At 52.7% G+C, this 19,724-nt stretch overlaps 1 protein-coding gene across 1 annotated transcript; it reads left to right on the plus strand.

Annotated features, from left to right (window-relative positions):
• On the plus strand, nt 1-19,027 carry IL12RB2 (interleukin 12 receptor subunit beta 2). Its single transcript, XM_054384484.1, has 15 exons — nt 1-58; nt 1,027-1,359; nt 3,181-3,295; nt 3,943-4,118; nt 4,623-4,762; nt 6,750-6,894; nt 10,772-10,851; nt 11,669-11,885; nt 12,923-13,123; nt 14,034-14,135; nt 14,207-14,353; nt 15,383-15,517; nt 16,442-16,529; nt 17,669-17,768; nt 18,536-19,027. Exons 1-15 carry the CDS (start codon nt 1-3, stop codon nt 19,025-19,027), a joined length of 2,529 nt encoding a protein of 842 aa, XP_054240459.1.
• Nucleotides 19,028-19,724: the final 697 nt, after the last annotated feature.

Raw genomic sequence — 19,724 nt, forward strand, 5'->3', positions numbered from 1 at the left:
ATGCTACAGGCATGGATTGTACTCACAGCAGTTGGGCTGCTGGTGAACCTCAAAGCAGGTAAGAGCTGAAGGTGGTGGAGAGCAAATAATGCTGATGAGGTGTGGAGAGAGTAAAGTAGCTCTGCAGAGAAGGACCTGGGAATGCTGGTGGACAACAAGTTCCCTATCACCCAGCAATGTGTCCTCATGGCCAAGAAGGCCAATGGTCTCCTGGGGGGCATGAAGAAGAGTGTGGCCAGCAAGTCCAGGGAGGTGCTTTTCCCCCAACTACTCTGCCCTAGGGAGGCCACATCTGGAGCACTGGGTCCACTTCTGGGCTCCCCAGTTCAAGGGACACAGGGAACTACTGCAGAGAGTCCAGTGGAGGTTACAAAGATGCTGAGGGGCCTGGAGCATCCCTGTGAGGAGGAAAGGCTGAGAGCCCTGGGGCTGGTGAGCCTGCAGAAGAGCAGCCCCAGAGGGGAGCTGAGCAATGCTCAGCAAGAGCTGAAGGACCTGTGGGGGGCAAGAGGATGGGGCCAGACTCTGCTCAGTGGTGCCCAGGGATGGAACAAGGGACACAAACTGGAACTCAAAACTGGAACTCCTGAACAGGAGGAGAAAATTCTTTGCTATGAGGGTGCTTGAGCCCTGGAGCAGGCTGCCCAGAGAGGTTGTGGAATCTCCTTGTCTGGCCATTGTGATCCTGGGCAAGCTGCTGTGGGTGCCCCTGCTTTAGCAGAGGGCTTGGACTGGATGGTCTCCAGAGGTCCCTCCCAATCCCCCCCATGCTGGGATTCTAGGAAAAACTCCTCCTGCTGGATATTGTTTGGGGCTGGGCTGTTCTGTACAGTGCCTGGCAGCTCACCCATGGTTTCTGACCCCAGTTAGTCAGACTGGGCAGGACTGGGCACACCAGTACACCATGAATTTACCACAGAGAAGCAGGAACTCTGGCAAGGTAAATCTAGGAAGCATTTCCCTTGAGCACAGAGTGCTGGAGCAGAGAAGCGACCTCCCCATGTTTGTTTTCCCGTCCCGTTGCAGAACCCTGCCGCAAGGGGACCCTGTCCTCCGACCAACCTCCCCTCAGCACCACCGCAGCAGAAGTCTGTGACAAAGGGAATATGACCACCAACACAGCTCCTCAGGTGCAGCCTGGAGCCAGCATCAGCCTCTCCTGCCAGCTGCAGGCTGTGCCATCCCCTCAGCAGTGCAGCACAGCCATCTTCGTCAACGGCTCGCAGCTGAGCCTGAGCCCTGGCCGCTCCTCCCGCGCCTCCTTCGTGGTGCGCGCCTACGGCAGGCACACCTTCACCTGCAAGCAGCTCTGCCACCCCGCCTCCAAACTCCGCTGTGGACTGGATGTTGAAGCTGGAAGTAAGGAGGGTGGGTCCTGAGCCCATGCTCTGAGGTGCTCAGGAAGCAGCAGGGGGTGGCCTCTACCAGAAGAGGAGTTGCCTTGTGGGGACTGGTTCATAGAATCATTCAGGGTGGAAAAGACCTTTTAAGGTCATCAGGTCCAGCCATGGACCCAACACCAGAGAATCCTAGAATCAGTCAGGGTTGGAAGGGACCTCAAGGATCATCCAGTTCCAACCCCCCTGTCATGCCCAGGGACACCTCACACTACAGCAGGCTGGCCAGAGCCTCATCCAGCCTGGCTGCAAACACCTCCAGGGCTGGGGCCTCAACCACCTCCCTGCACAACCCATTGCAGGCTCTCACCACTCTCCTGGGGAAGAACTTCTTCCTCACCTCCACTCTCAATCTCCCCACTTCCAGCTTGATTCCATTCCCCCCAGTCCTGGCACTCCCTGAGAGCCTAAAAAGTCCCTCCCCAGCTTTCTTGGAGCCCCCTTCAGATCCTGGAAGGCCACAAGAAGGTCACCTCAGAGCCTTCTCTTCTCCAGACTGAACAGCCCCAACTCTCTCAGTCTCTCCTCATAGCAGAGCAGCTCCAGCCCTCTGCTCATCCTGGTGGCCCTTCTCTGGACACCTTCCAGCATCTCCAGATCCCTCTTGGAATAGAGGCTCCAGACCTGGATGCAGTACTCCAGGTGGGGTCTCAGCAGAGCTGAGCAGAGGGGGAGAATCCCCTCCCTTGCCCTGCTGGCCACACTTCTCCTGATGCAGCCCAGGCTCTGCTTGGCTTTCTGGGCTGCAAGTGCACACTGACAGCTCCTGGTGAGCTTCTCATCCCCCAGCACCCCCAAGTCCCTCTCCTCAGGGCTGCTCTCCAGCCAGTCCCTGCCCAACCTGACCAGCCTGGCCATTAAACCATGTGCCAAAGAGCAATGGCTAGAGGGTTTTTTGAGCACCTCCAAGGATGGTTGACTCCCCCAACTCCCCTGAATTTTGTATTTAAAGATTCCTGGATGGGAACTTGCAACACCTATATGAAACAGCCTGCTCACAGCAAATACCACACTCTCCTGTTCCACCTTGGACAACCACCAGTTGCTCCAGGACACAGGGGACGTGCAAGAAAAGTTTCTAAGGGTACTCCATATTTTCTTCTAGCCTGAGCTGCTGCTGCAGCCATCATCTGCTGTGTCAGTTATGGAGGTCTATGTTTTGAACAAGAGTCATGGTTGATTGGCTTCAAGCACACCTCGTGGTGGCCAAGCTGCAGAGCTGTGTTCATCTGACAGCCTTGGGAAGCCACTCAGGTTGGGGTTGGATGAGATGATCTTTGAGCTCTTTTTCATCCCAACCCATTTGAGGATTCTCTGAAGTGTCAGAGGTCACAACAGGCTACAGAGATCACAGGCTCAGGAGTCTCCTCTGGAGAGATTCCAAACCCACCTGGACATTGTGATTCTTGGCAAGCTGCTGTGGGTGACCCTTAGCAGAGGGGTTGGACTGGATGACCTCAGGTTGCCCAGGCAGGTTGTGGGTGTCCCCTCCCTGGAGGTGCTCAGGGCCAGGCTGGATGAAGCCTTGATCAACCTGGGCTAGTGGAAGGTGTCCCTGCCCATGGCAGGAGTTTGGAACTAGATGATCTTTAAGGTCCCTTCCAACCCAAACCACTCTATGATTGTATGATCTCCAGAGGTCCCTTCCAACTCTCACCATTCCATGATTCTGAACATTTTGTCTTTAAAAACCCCAAAACAATAATAAAAAAAAAAGAGTATTTCCTGAAATGTCTCCTCTCAACACCCTTAAGGAGGAAACTGATCAGAGTGTCTGCTTAAGACCCTCCAGATGAGCCACAGAATGTGTCATGTATCCAGTATGGGACAAATGGCCACCCCACCTGCACCTGGGACAAAGGGAGGCTCACCTACCTCAGCACAACCTACCTGCTACAGTGAGTAATGCAGGGATGGAGGAGCTCCAATCCTGGAGCCATACCTTAGACCTTCTTCTCTGTGGGGGACCTCCTCTGTACAGGAAGTAATGTAGGGATGAAGGTGTTCCAGTACTTAGAACTCTACCTTGGAGCTGCTTTTCCATGGTGGACCTCCTCTGTTCAGCAAGTAATGTAGAGATGGAGGCACTCCAGTACCTAGAACCCTACCTTAGATCTTCTCTGTGGTGCACCTCCTCTGTACAGTAAGTAATGTAGAGATGGAGGTGCTCCATACCTGTAACCATACCTTAGATGATCTTTTCTGTGGTGGACATCCTCTGTATGGTAATTAATGTAGGGATGAAGGTGCTCCAGTACCTAGAACCACACCTTAGATCATCTTTTCCATGATGGACCTCCTCTGTACAGAAATTAATGTAGGGATGAAGGTCCTCCAGTACCTAGAACCATACCTTAGATCATCTTTCCCTTGGTGAATCTCCTCTGTACAGTAAGCAATGTAGGGATGGAGGTGCTCCAGTACCTAGAAACCCTACCTTGGAGCTGCTTTCCCATGGGGGACCTCCTCTGTGAGCCATACCCTGATGTTCAACATTCTTGGTGCACCAAGAGGAGCACTGACCAAGCCTCTGCCTTCTTTGCAGGCTGTCAAACAGGACAGATGTCCTGTGTTTTTCAGAAGAAGGTGTGGCTCAGGAGGGCAGCTCCCTGGCTCTCAGCAAGCTGAGCTTTGACTCTTGGTACAAGGTTGTGGTTGTGGCCTCCAACAAGCTCGGAAGTGCTCGTTCAGAGCCCCTTCTCTTCATGCCAATAGACATTGGTAAGTGCCAGACTTCTGCCTTCCAGTTCCTCCCAACCCTGTAGAGAAGGGGAAACACAGAACCACAGAGTGGTGTTGGTGGGCAGGGACCTTCAAAGGTCACCTGGTCCAATCCCCCTGCAGGGGGGGATCCCTAGGAGGGATATCCCCAGCTAGAGCAGGTTGCTCAGAGCCCTTTAAGCACTGAAAGGACACCAGAAGGTCTCCCTGGAGCCTTCTCTTCTCCAGGCTGAACAGCACCAAGTCTCTCAGCCTGGCTTCAGAGCAGAGGAGCTCCAGCCTTCAGATCAACTTTAACTGACCTCCTCTGGCCCTGCTGCAGCAGGTTCATGTCCTTCTTGTGCTGAGGACCCCAGAGCTGAAGCACTTTCTGGTTCAAACCTCTCAGAAAAAGCATCCATCCAGTCTAAGCCAGTACCTCCCACTCTCACCTCACCCCCATTTAGTTTCCAAGCTGTACCAGGTCTCTGAGCATCACTTACCTCTTCCTGTTCTTGCTGCTAGTGAAACCACATCCTCCCAAATTTTGGGTGGAATTTGAGAATTCTTCTGAGGCCAGCTGCACCTCCATTTGGTCCAATGAAACCCAAGAGAGACACTGCAGGCTGAGATACCGACCACTCAGCAAGCACTCCTGGAGCATGGTAAGCCTCCTTGGAAGAGTGAAGGGAATTGTGAGCCTTGGGAGTTGATTGGGGGGTCAAAAACGGTCCATGGCTGAAGGTAAAACACATGCTGGCTCTGGCCAGCCTGCTGTAGTGTGAGGTGTCCCTGCCCATGGCAGGGGGGTTGGAACTGGATGATCCTTGTGCTCCCTTCCAACCCTGACTGATTCTAGGATTCTATGCATGAAGAGTTTTCCTGATGGCAGTGTCTGGGTGATGCTCTGAGGAATGAGAGCTTATGTTTGACCCAAGATTGAGGCACTGGAACAGGCTGCCCAGGGAGGTTCTGGAGTCACCATCTCTGATGGTGTTCAAGAAGCATGTGGGCATGGCACTTGAGGACATGGTTTAATGGCCATGGTGGTGTTGGGTTGATGGTTGGACAAAATGATCTTGGAGTTCTCTTCCAGCTGAAATAATTCTGTGACTCTATGATTCATTGGAAGATGGTGTAGCTGATCCAGTTGAGGATGCTTACTGCAGAAGGGGTTGGACTGGATGACCTTTGGAGGTCCCTTCCAACCCAGACCAGTCTATGATTCTATGGCCGTACCTCCCGACCAGAGCTCAGAGCTACAGGCAGGCAACTTCCAAACAGTTTGGCCTTACCCAGTCTCACCTCAAAGCCTTTGCTTTTCAACACTGAAAGAAATGAACTGCATGAGGCTGAGTGAAGAACATAAAAAGAAAACTTCTCACATTCACATACCTGAGAGATCTTTGAGGGGAAGAACCACAGAAATGGATCATTCAGTGGATCATTCTTTGAGTTATTAAAGTTGCCTCAGCTCAGAGTTTTCTGCACTGGTTTTTAAAGATGTGTTTTCACAGTCCCAGCACGGTGAAAGTTGGAAGGGACCTCTGGAGATCATCCGCTCCAACCCCCTGCTAAAGCAGGGGCACCAACAGCAGCTTGCCCAGGATCACAATGCCCAGCTGGGTCTGGAAGCTCTCCAGACAAGGAGACTCCACAACCTCTCTGGGCAGCCTGCTCCAGGCCTCCAGCACCCTCACACCAAACAATTTTCAACTCCTGGGTTCCAGTTTGTGCCCACTACCCCTTGTCCTGTCCCTGGGCACCACTGACAAGAGTCTGGCCCCAGCCTCTTGCCCCCCACAGGTCCTTTAGCTCTTGCTGAGCATTGCTCAGCTCCCCTCTGGGGCTGCTCTTCTGCAGGCTCACCAGCCCCAGGGCTCTCAGCCTTTCCTCCTCACAGAGATGCTCCAGGCCCCTCAGCATCTTTGTAACCTCCCTTGAACTCTCTCCAGCAGTTCCCTGCCTCTCTTAATCAGGGGAGTCCAGAAGTGGACCAGCAGTGCAGACATGGTCTCCCGAGGGGGAAGCCCATCACCTTGCTTGACCCTCTGGCCACACTCTTCCTCATGTTCTGTGGGAGACCATTTGCCTTCTTGGCCACAAGGGCACATTGCTGGCTCATGGTGAAGTTTTCCACCAGCACTGCCAGATCCATCTCCATGGAACTGCTTTCCAGCAGGTCAGCCCTCAGCTGTGCTGCTGCAGGGGCTTCGTAGCCAAGGCATTGGTGGCTCAGCCTCTCACTACCTTCAATCTTTCTTCCTTTGTGAGTTTCATCTTCCATGTCATCAAATCATTTTGGCTGGCAAAGACCTTCAAGATCAAGTCCAACCATTGTCTAACTCTACCAAGGCTGCTGCTAAAACAGTTTCCTTAGCACCACATCTAATCATAGAATGGGAAGAGACCGCTCAAGGTCATTCAGTCCAAACCCCCAATGCAGTCAGCAGGGACATCTACAACCAGAGCAGGTTGCTCAGATCCCCAAACAACCTGACCTGGAATGGTTCCAAGGATGAGGCATCCACCACCTCTGGGCAACCTGGAACAGGCTCTCACCACCATCACCATCAAACATTTTTCTTTCACTCCAGTCTGAATCTCCCTCTTTGTGAGTTTAATCTTCTATGTCCTTTATCTCCATTAAAGGTTGAGAGCTTGGGCAGTGTGAACTGGAGTCTGTGTGGGCTGGAGCCTCACACAGCCTACGAGTTTCAGCTCAGCTGTAAAATCCACCCCGAGCGAGGACTGTGGAGCAACTGGCACAGCTACCAAGCCTGGCCTCCAGAAGCAGGTAACACAGGAGGCCTCAGCACAGACAGGGACCTGTGGGAGCAGGGATAGAGGAGGTCACAGCAATGCTGGGAGGGCTGGAAGCCCTCTGCTGTGAGATCATGCTGAGAGTTGGGGTTGTTGAGCCTGGAGAAGAGAAGGCTCCAGGGAGACCTTCTGGTGGCCTTTCAGTGCTTCAAGGGGCTGATGAGAAAGCTGGGGACAGACTTCTGAGCAGAGCCTGTTGTGACAGGACAAGGGGGGATGGGTTGAACTAAAGGCAGAAGATTCAGACTGGACAGAAGGGAGCAATGTTTGACACTGAGGGTGGTAAGAGCCTGGCTGTGGTTGCCCAGAGGGGTGGTAGGAGCCCCATCCCTGGAACCATTGCAGCTCAGGTTGTTTGGGGGCTCTGAGCATCCTGCTCTAGCTGCAGCTGTCCCTGCTGACTGCAGGGGGGTTGGACTGGATGGACCTTTAAAGATCCTTCCAAGCTAAACCAGGCTGTGATTCTGTGACCCCTACCAGGTGTTCAAGAGAGATGCCACCAGGAATTCGGTGAGTAAGAGCGCTCCTGCCCCCGAGTGGGGCACAGCAGATGCCAGGGGACACATAGCACCAGTCTGGGGACACTTCTGCTAGTTTCTGTCAGCTCTGCCTTGGGCTGGCCATACACTCCCATACCTGCCTGCCTTCACCCTCAGCTGCATAAACTCCCAAGCTGCCCAACTTTTGGTGCTTCAACGACAAGAAAGCTTCTCAGAAGTTTGTTTCGACCAAGACGTGCCAGCTGCCTTGGCACCCCCTCCTTTCATCTCCTCCTTGGCTCCTCTTGTTCTCTTTTGTGAATTACTATCAGCTCCTCAGGCTGGTTCTGCTCTTACTCATCCTCCCCACCAGGACTGACAGCAGCAGTTGCTGTAAGGAGAATTGATTGATGCAGAAGGTGTGAACTGCTCCTTCCCTCCCCCACCTTCCTCTCTGCGCTTTGCTCAGCCTTCCGCACGCAGTTTGGCTTGCTACAACATCTGTGGTCACCAACCCTCCTGCCCTGCCAAATGAGAAGCTTTTCAGCCAGTCAAGGAGCATTTCATGTCCCCCAGGCTGAGGGGCATCAAGGAGAGGCTACAGGTGAGATGTTCTGAGCAGGTCATGGTTGCCCTTCTTTGAAAGTGCTGGAGTTCTGCACAAGTTTGCAAATTCAGAGAGTTACAAAATGATCCTAAAATAGACTAAAATCATCACAGAGTCATTTAGGTTGGAAGAGACCTTTAAGATCATCCATTCCAACCATTAGCCCAGCACTGCCAGCTCACCACTAAACCATGTCCCTCAGCACCACATCTACATGGGCTTTGAGTCTCCTCCAGGGATGGGACTACACCACTGCCCTGGGCAGCCTGGGCCAGGCCTTGGCAACCCTCAAGGGGAAGAAATTGTTCCTCCTGTCCAACCTAAACCTCCCTTGAGGCTCTTCCCTCTCGTACTGTCCTTTGTTCCCTGGGAGAAGAGACCTAACCCCACTTAGCTCCAACCTCCCTTCAGGTAGCATTCAGCAATGTACCTTCTGAATGACTTCATTTTTGTCCTGTTCCTCCAAGCCTGCCCTGCCCTGGACTTGCTTTCATTAACCACTCTTCAACAGGGAGCTTTTTTTTTCCCCATCTCCATCTCTGGAGTCATTCAGATCCCATCTGAATGTCTTCCTGTGTAACCTTCTCTAGGTGAACCTGCCTTGGCAGGAGGGTTGGCCTCAACCTCCAGAGGTTCCTCCCAACCCCTACCATTCTGGGATTAATTCTTGTGGTCCACATGTGAAATGAAGTCTAAAATCCAGGCTGGAGTTCCCCAGATGCAAGCCCATGTTTCACTTTCTCCTGCTCTGAGCTCTGCCCTTCCTCCTTCACTCACAGCCACTCTGCTCTGCTGCTCTTTGTTCTCTTGCTCCTGCTTCTTGTTTCCATTCCTGTCACTCTTGGCAGTTAATAGAGGACAAATAACTCCTCAAACTGCTGCCACTGAGGGTTTCTTCTGCCTGGGAACAGAGGAACCAGCAGGAAGCCCTCTCCTAGCTGGGGTTGTGCAACAGCTGCCTGCTGCTTAGGTTATTAGCACCAATTAAGGTTTGAATTTGATGGGTGTGGTTTGGTCAGAGGCCTGGAGGAACCAAGCTGGGTGACCTTTTGTCACATCAGCTTTACAATCATTACATCATCAAAATGCTTGGGTTGGAAAAGATCTTTAAGGTCATGGTGTCCAACTCTGACCAAGCTGTGACCACATCATGGTTGCCCTTCTCTGAAGTTCTACACACAAATGTGCAAATTCATAGGGTTATAAAATCATCATAGATTCAATCTGGTTGGAAGAGATCTTCCAGATCATGAAGTCCAACTCTGACCAAGCTGTGACCATCAGATCACCCAGTCCAACCCTTAACCTAGCACTGCCAGGTCACCACTGAACCATGGCCCTTCAGCACCACATCTCCATGGCTTTCAAACCCCTCCAAGCTTTCTTTATGTGTTTTTGAACATTGCTCACCAATTTCTCCAGCCAGAAGTTTGCTTTAGTGTTATTTGGGGAGGTGCATCCAACACATCAAAGGTTTCAACTCACTCAAGGACTGTAAGCAGAATCCTGGAAAGAGCAAGGGTTTAAGTTACCCTGTTGAGGCCCTACCCAGGAGATGTTAAAGACATTTATTGCCTAGAGCCAGACAGCAAAATCCAACAGATCACAGAATTATCAAATCATTTTGGCTGGCAAAGACCTTCAAGACCAAGTCCAACCATTGTCTAACTCTACCAAGGCTGCTGCTAAAACAGTTTCCTTAGCACCACATCTAATCATAGAATAGAATCCTAGAATCAGTCAGGGTTGGAAGGGACCACAAGGATCATCCAGTTCCAACCCCCCTGCCATGGGCAGGGACACCTCACACTAGGTCAGGCTGGCCAGAGCCTTATCATAGAATGGGAAGAGACCTTCAAAGGTCATCCAGTCCAACCCCCAATGCAGTCAGCAGGGACACCTACAACTAGAGCAGGTTGCTCAGATCCCCAAACATCCTGACCCGGAATGGTTCCAGGGATGGGACATCTACCACCTCTCTGGGCAACCTGGAAGAGGCTCTCACCACACCACCATCACCACCAAATGTTTTTCTTTCTCTCCACTCTGAATCTCTCTCTTTTAGTTCAAACCATCCCCCCTTGTCCTGTCACAACAGGCCCTGCTCAAAAGTCTGTCCCCAGCTTTCTGCTCAGCCCTTGAAGCACTGAAAGGCCACCAGCTCTTCTTGGAGCCTTCTCTTCTCCAAGCAAATCTTTCTTCCTATCCTACCAATCATACCACCTGAGGCTGGCTGTCCTTTTAGGACTGGTGGAGTCACCCTCCAGAACCTTAACTAACCTCAGGTTTCATGCAAGGAGCTGATGCTGTCAGTTTGGTTGCTTCCTCGGGAGCCATCCTGATTAGCAACCACAGGATAAAGTCCTCAAGCATAACAGAACCCTCTGCTGGGTTGGTGGCTTGTGTTCCTCATGAGTTCATCATCAACCCAGCTGGGTCACAGCCTCACAGAATGCATTGGGTTGGAAGGGGCTCTCAAAGGTCATCTTGTCCAATCCCCCTGCAGTCAGCAGGGACTTCTCCAACTAGATCAGGTTGCTCAGGGTCACACTGAGTTTGCCCTTGAACATCTCCAGGGATGGGTCCTCAACCACATCTCTGAACTTGAGTTGCAACAAACACCATGGGCTGATACACATTGCATCATTTCAGGGACGTGTTCAGTCTTCATGTTACTTGTCTCAGGGTTTTGACCTCCTTCACCTGCTCAACATCTTGTTGCTTTGCTTCAAAACAATGTTGCTCAACTTCTCCTTCCATACCAGTGCCAGCTGGGCTCCTGGATGTCTGGTACCGACAGCAGGATGTGGACAGCCACAGACAGAACATCTCCTTGTTTTGGAAGGTAAGGGGAAACCTCAGCAAGCAAGGGGAACTCTGGGTTCTGTGCTCTCAAGAGCTGCTCAGGGAGAGCACAGAGCCTTTACCAGTGCCCAGTGACAGGGACATGAACCACTCCTGCCACCCAAGGCTCCGCTCCCCAGGTTGGTTTATCAACTCTTTTCCACCTACAATTTCTCCTTAACAATTCCCTACATTTTCTGTTGAGGTGGAAGTCAGGTCCTGATCTTGGGCCACAACAACCTCCATAAATGTTCCAGGCCTGGGGCAGAGTGGCTGGACACTGCCCAGCAGGAAAAGACCTGGGGGTATTGGTCAACAACTGGCTGAAGAGGAGCCAGCATGTGCCCAGCTGACCAAGAGGGCCACCAGCATCCTGGCCTGGATCAGCAAGAGGGTGGCCAGCAGGAGCAGGGAAGTGACTGTCCCCATGGACTGGGGCCACAAATGGCCACCCACACCCTCACAGTCTCACAGTGTATCAGAGGCTGGAAGGGACCTCCAGAGATCATCAGGTCCAACCCCCTGCCAGAGCAGCAGCACTTAGGGTAGTCTGCACAGGAATGCAGCCGGGGGGGGTTGGAAAGGCTCCAGAGAAGGAGACTCCACAACCCCCCTGGGCAGCCTGCTCCAGGGCTCTGGCACCCTCACTGCAAAGAAGTTTCTCCTCCTGTTGAGCTGAAATCTTCTCTGTTCTAGTTTGAACCCTTCCTCCATGTGAAGGTCTGAAACCTTCCTGGGGCACCTCAGCTTGGTGCCATCAGCTTTCTGCATGCTTCACTCATCAGAAGAAGAGAATAAGAAGTGCTCTTTCCTCACAGGCTTTGAGCAAGTCAGAGGCAAGAGGAAGGATCCTGCAGTACACAGTGACCTTTGAGGCCCTGGACCCATGGAACTCCTCCAAAGAAGCACATGTCATCACCCAAACCAGCTACACCAGGGCCATGCCAAGGGTGGACTACAAGATAACTGTCACTGCTGAGAACTCAAGGGGCAGCTCTCCCCCTGCAACCATCATGACCAACCTGGGCACCCAGGGTAAAGACTTCTGCTGGGTCTGGACCACTGGGGGTGACCCCAGAGTTCTGCTTTGTGCTACAGACAATGGATAGGTTTAGGAAGTGATCCCATATGAACCTCAGGAGGTTCAACAAGGCCAAGTGGGAGGTCCTGAACCTCAGCTAGGGCAAACCCTGCTATCAAGCCAGGAAGAGGATGAAAGGCTGGAGGGTAGCCCTGTGGAGAAGGACTTGGGGTGCTGGTGGGTGAGAAGCTGAACATGAGCCAGCACTGTGCAGTGCCAGCCCAGAGCCAGCCCTGCCCTGGGCTGATCCCCAGCACCACAGGCAGCAGGGGCAGGGAGGGGATTCTGCTCCTCTGCTGAGACCCCACCTGCAGTGCTGGGGCCAGCTCTGGAGTCCTCAGCAGAGACAGAGAGCTGTTGGAGTGGGGCAGAGGAAATCAAAGCAGAGCCCTGGAGCAGGCTGCCCAGGGGGGTTGTGGAGTCTCCTTCTCTGGAGACTTTCCAACCCCAGCTGGCTGCATTCCTGTGCAGACTCCCCTGAGTGCTGCTGCTCTGGCAGGGGGGGTGGATCCTTGAGGGGGTATTTAATAAATCCGTAGAGGGGTTTCAAAGTTGTGTAGATGTGGTGCTGAGGGACATGGGTCAGAAGTGAACTTGCTAGTGGGTGGGTTAAAGGTTGAACCTGATGATCTTGAAGGTCTCTTCCAACCCAAATCTTTCTGTGATTCCATTCTATTCCTACCAGCATAGAGATGCCCTCCCCATGAGGACCTTTCCTTTCACTTGCAGTTAATTTTCATTGCTTCATGGAGTCACAGAAAGGTTTGGGTTGGAAGGGACCTTGAAGATCATCCAGTTCCAATCCCCCTGCCATTAGCAGGGACACCCTCCACTAGGACCAGGCTGCTCAAACCCTCACCCCCAACCTGGCCTACCTCACATGGTGCCAAACTGGAGAGGATCACAGTAAAATCAAGACATCAAACTTCCTGAGTCCAGTTGAGCTTAAGTTGGTGCTGATCATGTCTTCTGTGTTTGGTTATGTTGGAAGACCTACCTCCTCCTCAGAAGGTCTCTGCCATAGCCATGGGAAAGAGAAGCATCTTGGTCAGTTGGAAGCCACCCACTGGATCAGCTGTGCCCATCAGTGGATACGTGGTGGAGTGGGCAGGCACAGAGAGGGACACACACACAGAGCCACCTCCAGCCTGGGTGAAGCTTCCAGCATCCAACCTCTCCACACTGCTGACAGGTAACTGCCACCTTGGGTCAGGTCAGGACTGAGGAACTATCTTGTCTTGACAGCTTGTTAAGGAAGAAGTCAGATGGCAAATTTTACTCATTCAGCATAAGAAAAAAAAAAAAAAAAGAGAGTATTGACCACTTCCTGTGTAGGAGAAGACAAATAACCCATGGCTGCTCTGGGCCATCAGAGGGAGAGGCTTGATTGTGGTTGGACTCCAAGGTCTTTTATGATGATTCTTTCCAGTGAGGGAGCTGAGACACTGGAACAGGTGGCCCAAGGAGGCTGTGGATGCCCCTCCCTAGAGATGCTCATGGCCAGGCTGGATGAAGCCCTGAGCAGCCCTAGCTAGAGGAAGCTGTCCATGCCTATGGCAGGAGGGTTGGAACTAGATGATCTTTAAGGTCCCTTCCAACCCAAACCACTCCATGATTCTATGAAGTCCCTTTCCATCTGTAGATTTGCTCTTATGGCCAAACCTTAAGATCATGGCAGTCTGAGAGGCTCTCAAGAGCAAGAGCTAAAGTTTAGGGGGCAAGAGAATGGGGACAAACTCTGCTCAGGGACAGGATAAGGGGCAAGGGACACAAACTGGAACCCAGGAGGTTCCACCTGAACAGGAGGAGAAACTTCTTTGTTGTGAGGGTGCTGGAGCTCTGGAGCAGGCTGCCCAGAGAGGTTGTGGAGTCTCCTTGTGTGGAGAGCTTCCAAAGCCAGCTGGGCATTGTGATGCTGGGCAAGCTGCTGTGGGTGATCCTGGTTTAGCAGGGGGGTTGGGTTGGATGATGTCCAGAGGTCCCTTCCAAGCCCTACCATGCTGGGATTCTGTGAAAGAAGATCCACCTCAGACTGAAGCAGCTGATGTAAGTCCTTCAGCCAGGACTGTCAATGTTTAACTGTCCCCCTTTGATGTCTTTAGAGCAGATAACAGAGAAGGTGTGCTACCACATCAAGGTGTTTGCCCTCTATCAGGCCAGAGCTGGACAAGTGGCATCAGTCACGGGAATCTCAACAGCAGAAGGTAAACCACAGTCACACTCCTCCAGCAAGCTAACTCAAGTTCAGATCAAAAGCCAACCTTGTGTCTCAGAGCACCATCAGCTGGGCTTCAGATCTACACACCACCACAGGCAGAGGGACTCTTGGTGTCATGGGAAGCCATCCCTGCCCACCAGCAGAGGGGCTGCAGCACAGGGTACCAAACAAACCTAGGGAGCAGGGATGGGCCAGGAGCCCTAGGTGTCTGTGGTGGGTGTCTGGTGAAGACACCAGAGGAACACAGAAACTTCCATCTAAACACCAGGAGGAACTTCTGTGCATTGAGAGGGATAGAGCAGTGGAGCTGGCTGCCAAGAGAGGCTGTGGATTGTCCTTCTCTGGAAAGGGGAAGGAAAAGGAGATGCCTTCAGAGAGCTCATGGTAGCCACAGGGAAGTGGTCTGCCATGAGGGCTGGCAGCAGGAATAGTGTGGCCAGCAGGAGCAGGGAAGTCATCCTGCCCTGCACTTAGCACTGATCAGGCCATACCTTGAGTGCTGTGTCCAGTTCTGGGCTCCTCAATTCAAGAGAGATGTTGAGATGCTTGAACACGTCCAGAGAAGGGCAACGAAGCTGGGGAGGGGTCTGGAGCACAGGCCTGTGAGGAGAGGCTGAGGGAGCTGGGGGTGTTTAGCCTGGAGAAGAGGAGGCTCAGGGGAGACCTCATTGCTGTCTACAACTACCTGAGGGGAGGTTGTAGCCAGGAGGGGGTTGGTCTCTTCTCCCAGGCAACCAGCAGCAGAACAAGAGGACACAAGTCTCAAGCTGTGCCAGGGGAGGTCCAGGCTGGATGTTAGGAGGAAGTTCTTCACAGAGAGAGATTGCCCATTGGAATGGGCTGCCCAGGGAGGTGGTGGAGTCACCATCCCTGGAGATGTTCAAGAGAAGCCTGGGTGAGGCACTTGGTGCCAGGGTCTGGTTGATTGGATAGGGCTGGGTGCTAGGTTGGACTGGGTGATCTTGGAGGTCTCTCCCAACCTGGGTGATTCCATGATTCTATGATTTCTATCCTCTTTCCTCTTACCTTTTGAAGCATGCAGCACCTCTCCATGCCCTGAAAACCGAGTTCATAGAATCATGGAACAGCTGGGGCTGGAGAAGACCTCCAAGATCAAGTCCAACAATCAACCCACCACCACCATGGCATTAAACCATCACCATTCTTTGGAGTAAGCCCCAGTATTACAGTGGGTCTGGGGGCTTCATTTGCTTCTCCTGCTTTTCCTTCCAGCCATTTCCAACACGAGTGGCCAGCCCTCCCTGGACATCCCTGACCTGCAGCCTGGCAACTACATCCTGTGGGTGACAGCACCAACAGCTGCTGGTGAGAGGCCCTCAGGCAACAGTGAGCTCCTCTGCTTGGAAAGTAATGAACCTCTGCTGGGGTGGGGGCAAGGAGAGGTCCTAACCCTTGGCCTTCCATTGCCACAGACCAGAAATGATTTTCCTGTTCCTCTTGAATTCCTGAAGATCTCTGATCTTTAATTCTTGAGTCGATCTCAGCACTGGTGAGGCCACAGCTCCAATACTGGGTTCGTTTTTGGGCCCTTCACTCCAAGAAGGGCATTGAGGTGTTAGAGCAGGTCCAGAGAAGGACCACAAAGCTGGGGAAGGGTCTGGAGAACAGGGCTGGGGAGGAGCAGCTGAGGGAACTGGGGGTGTTCAGCTTGGAGGAGGCTGAGGAAAGACCTTCTGGCTCTCTGCTACTCCCCAAAAGGTGGTTGGAGTGAGGTGGAGGTTGGTCTCTTCTCCCAAGGGAGAAGTGACAGAACAGAGGAGATTGCCTCAAATTGCAACAGGGGAGGATTATGTTGGACATGAGTAAGAATTTCTTCCCCAAAAGGGTTGTCAAGACCTGTCCCAGGCTGCCCAGGGCAGTGGGGGAATGCCCATCCCTGGAGAGGTTGCAAAGCTGTGGAGCAGTGGTGCTGAGGGCCATGGCTTAGTGGTGAGCTGGCAGTGCTGGGCTAATGGTTGGAGCTGATGATCTTCCAAGGTCTTTTCCCAACCAAAGCCAAACCAAATCTGAAACCAAAACACATTCCATGATTCTAATTGGGTGGTTTGGGTCCCAGACTGCATACCTCAGAAGACACAGAGAGATTTCTTTAGTTCCAAGGTCCTGTTGTCCCCAGCAGCCCATCCAGATTCCTGATTGCACACCCAGAAGGAGTTGCTATGTTGGTAGGCAGGCAGCTGCCAGGCCACAACTGGTCTCCAGCTTGGACTAACACATTGACTTGGATGGTTTGATCTAATGAAGATGAATGAGGAGTGTTCCCTGTTTCAGGTGCTGGGGACTGGTTGACTCTTGTGCTCACCTGCAGCCTCTTCATCCTCTTAGCCTGTGCTTGCTCTGTGCCTCCAGTGAGGAAAGCGTGAGTAGATCCATCTGTTAATGCTCCAAGAGATGATGGAATTGTTGCTGGAAGGGATGATCATCTCATTGCAGGGCAATGTTGCTGTGAATGAAGGTTCCAGAGTAGATGAACAGTGAGGAGGACACACACTGGACTTAAAGTCCAGCTTTGTCTCATACCTGTCATGAATTTTAACCTAGTTCTGAAGGTCTCTTTCCACCAAGGCACAATTGAAGGCCCCCAACCTTTAGCTGTTAGCCTGGGAGAGAAGATCAACCCTTGGATTAAAATCTTTAGAGCAACACAAAATTGTCCCTAGTCTGGTGGGACTCATGGTCATACCCAGCAAGATTTTCCCACAGGGCTGTGGTCAGTCATTGCAGGCAAACATCTGGCAGGAGGATGGTGCTGAGAAGCATCTACCCCTGCCCAGGAGTTGCTTGACCAGCCCTGACCTGCTCCTGACACCCAGCCCAGGTGTCAGCAGGGCTCTGCTAAGGCAGATTGATGATTGCATCAAGCTTCTGGGTGCTGCCCCAGGTTATGCTTCAGGTATCAGCATGACATCAAAAGAAGGGTGGCCAGCAGGTCCAGGGAGGTGAATCTGCCCTTCTGCTCTGGTGAGACTCCACCTGGAGCACTGCAGCCAGTTCTGATGCCTCCAACAGAAGGACAACATGGAACTGCTGGAGAGGGTCCAGAGGAGGTCACAAAGATGATCAGAGGGCTGAAGAACCTCTCCTAGAGGGACAGGCTGTGAGAATTGGGCTTGTCCAGCCTGGAGAGGAGAATGCTTCAGAGCAGCCTGCCAGTATTTGAAGGAGGCTACAGGAGATCTGGGGAAGGACTTTTACAAGGGCTTGTAGGGAATGGCTTTGAGCTGGAAAAGGGGAGATTGAGACTGGAGATTTGGAAGAAATTCTTGACAGTGAGGGTGGTGAGACAGTGGAACAGGTCAGCCACAGAAGCTGGGATGCCTCCTCCCTGAAGGTGTTCAAGACCAGGTTGGATGAGGCCTTGAGCAACCTGCTCTAGTGGAAGGTGTCCCTGCCCATGGCAGCAGGGTTGGAATTGGATGACCTTGAAGCTCCCTTCCAGCTCAAACCATTCCATGATGCTATGGTTCACACTTCTCACTGAGCTTACCCCACCTGCAGGTTACACCAGCTCCTCTCCAGGATGCTGCCCCAGGGGCAGAGCAAAGCCATTCCAGATCCAGCTAACGCCACGTGGGTGAAGAACCACACAGCTATGAAGGTAAAGTGCAGCTTTCCCCCCCCTTCTAATCCCAACATGTTCCTTAAGAAAGTCATTGGAGCCATACAAGTCAGTGATGTCCTAATGTGGCAAATCCAGAGATCTTCAAGAGTGGACAAACCTCCTGAGGTGAGAGGCTGCAGGGTGTGCCGAAGCTTGGGTGGGATGGGAGACATTTCAAGGTCATCCAGCCCAAGCCCCCTGCAGCTAGCAGGGACAGCTGCAACTACAGCAGGTTGCTCAGAGCCCCAAACAACCTGAGCTGAAATGGTTCTAGGGATAGGGCACCCACCACAGCTTCTCTGGGAAACCAAACCCAGGTTCTCACCACCCTCAGTGTCGAATATTTCTCCCTTCTCTCCAGACTGAATCTCCCTCTTTCAGTTCAAACCATCACTCCTTGTCCTGCCACAACAGGCCCTGCTCAAAAGTCTGTCCCCAGCCTTCTTCTTGGCCTCTTCAAGCACTGAAAGGCCACCATGTCTCCCTGAAGCCTTCTCAGGCAGGGACCAGGCTGCCCAGGGCAGTGGTGGAGTCCCCATCCCTGGAAGGGGTTCAGAGTTGTGAAGGTGTGGTGCTGAGGGCCATGGTTTAGTGGTGAGCTGGCAGTGCTGGGGTAATGGTTGGAACTCCATGATCTTGTAGGTCTTCTCCAGCCACAATGATCCTTGATTAGCTGCTGAGGGCAGGATTTTTGCCTTTTTGGGATGGGAGGCTGCAGGGTATCAACTAAATAATTATCACTGCCACATTGTCCCCCTCCACAGGCTGAGCTGATGTTTCCTTCCAGCCTCTTCCTCCCAGACACCAGCAGCTATGAAGAGCCTGAAACAATCCAAGTGGAGGAGGAAACCTTCCTGAAGATCAACCTCCAGGACAAGCTGCTCTTGGGCACCACTGGCAGGAGTGGCAATGGTGATTGGCCAGCAGAGAGTGGCTCAGGGCAGGAGGAACCTGGGTACCTGACTCTCCCTGGCACAACAGATGGGGAGGTTGATGAGCAGCAGCTTCCTCACCTCTACAAGAGGATGGTGGTGGAGGTGATGGAGCCAGCACAGACTGTTTCTGAGTACATCACCAACCCCATCACTGACATGGCCACCACATACCTACCCCTAGTCCCAGGCACTCCTGAAGAGCTCCCTGAACTTGAGTGTGAGCCACTCTCCATCTTCCCAACAGCTTCTTTGATGCCTTCCTATGGAGGGAACCTTACCTTGGATCAGGTGAAAATCAACTGCAGCTCTGTAAGAAGGTAGGCAGGAGGTGAGGGTGATGGAAGCCTGGTCTACCTTTTTGCACTCTACTGAAGTATTTTGGTGTGTTTCAGCACAACCAGCCCAGGAACTTGTCCAGTGGCACCTTGAAGTCATCAAAACCTCAACTCACAAACACTTCCAGCAGTGCAAGTCACACCTCAACTGCAGTCCAGCAGCTCCTCACCCAGCCATCAGGCTCAGGAAGAATCCAAGAGGAGACTGGAATTGTCACCCCTGCCCCACCTGGATTCTGGAGATGTAGAAAGGCTGAGAGTTGGGGTTGCTCAGCCTGCAGAAGAGAAGGCTCCAGGGAGACCTTTCGGTGACCTTTTAGGAGCGGATCAGCAAGCTGGGGACAGACTTTTGAGCAGGGCCTGTTGTGACAGGACAAGGGGGGATGGTTGGAACTCAATGGGGGAGATTCAGACTGGAGAGAAGGGAGAAACGTATGACACGGAGGGTGGTGAGAGCCTGGCCCAGGTTGCCCGGAGAGGTGGGAGACATCCTATCCCTGGAACCATTGCAGCTCAGGTTATTTGGGGCTCTGAGCAAGCTGCTCTAGTTGCTGATGTCCCTGCTGACTGACCTTTAAAGGTCCCTTCCAACCCAAACCAGGCTGTGTTTCTGGATGCCTTCATGAAGCCTAAGCTACCTCAAGCCCCTCTCCCACTGCCTGACCATGAGTGGCTCAGCCTGG

The sequence above is a fragment of the Indicator indicator genome, chromosome 10 (genome assembly GCF_027791375.1).
Source record: "Indicator indicator isolate 239-I01 chromosome 10, UM_Iind_1.1, whole genome shotgun sequence".
Taxonomy (NCBI): domain Eukaryota; kingdom Metazoa; phylum Chordata; class Aves; order Piciformes; family Indicatoridae; genus Indicator; species Indicator indicator.

Coding starts and splice junctions, on each gene's coding strand:
- IL12RB2 (XM_054384484.1), top strand. CDS start 1: ATGCTACAGGCATGGATTGTACTCACAGCAGTTGGGCTGCTGGTGAAC. Junction 1,360..3,180: donor ACTGGATGTTGAAGCTGGAA/GTAAGGAGGGTG, acceptor TGTCTGCTTAAG/ACCCTCCAGATGAGCCACAG. Junction 6,895..10,771: donor AGCCTGGCCTCCAGAAGCAG/GTAACACAGGAG, acceptor CTTCCATACCAG/TGCCAGCTGGGCTCCTGGAT.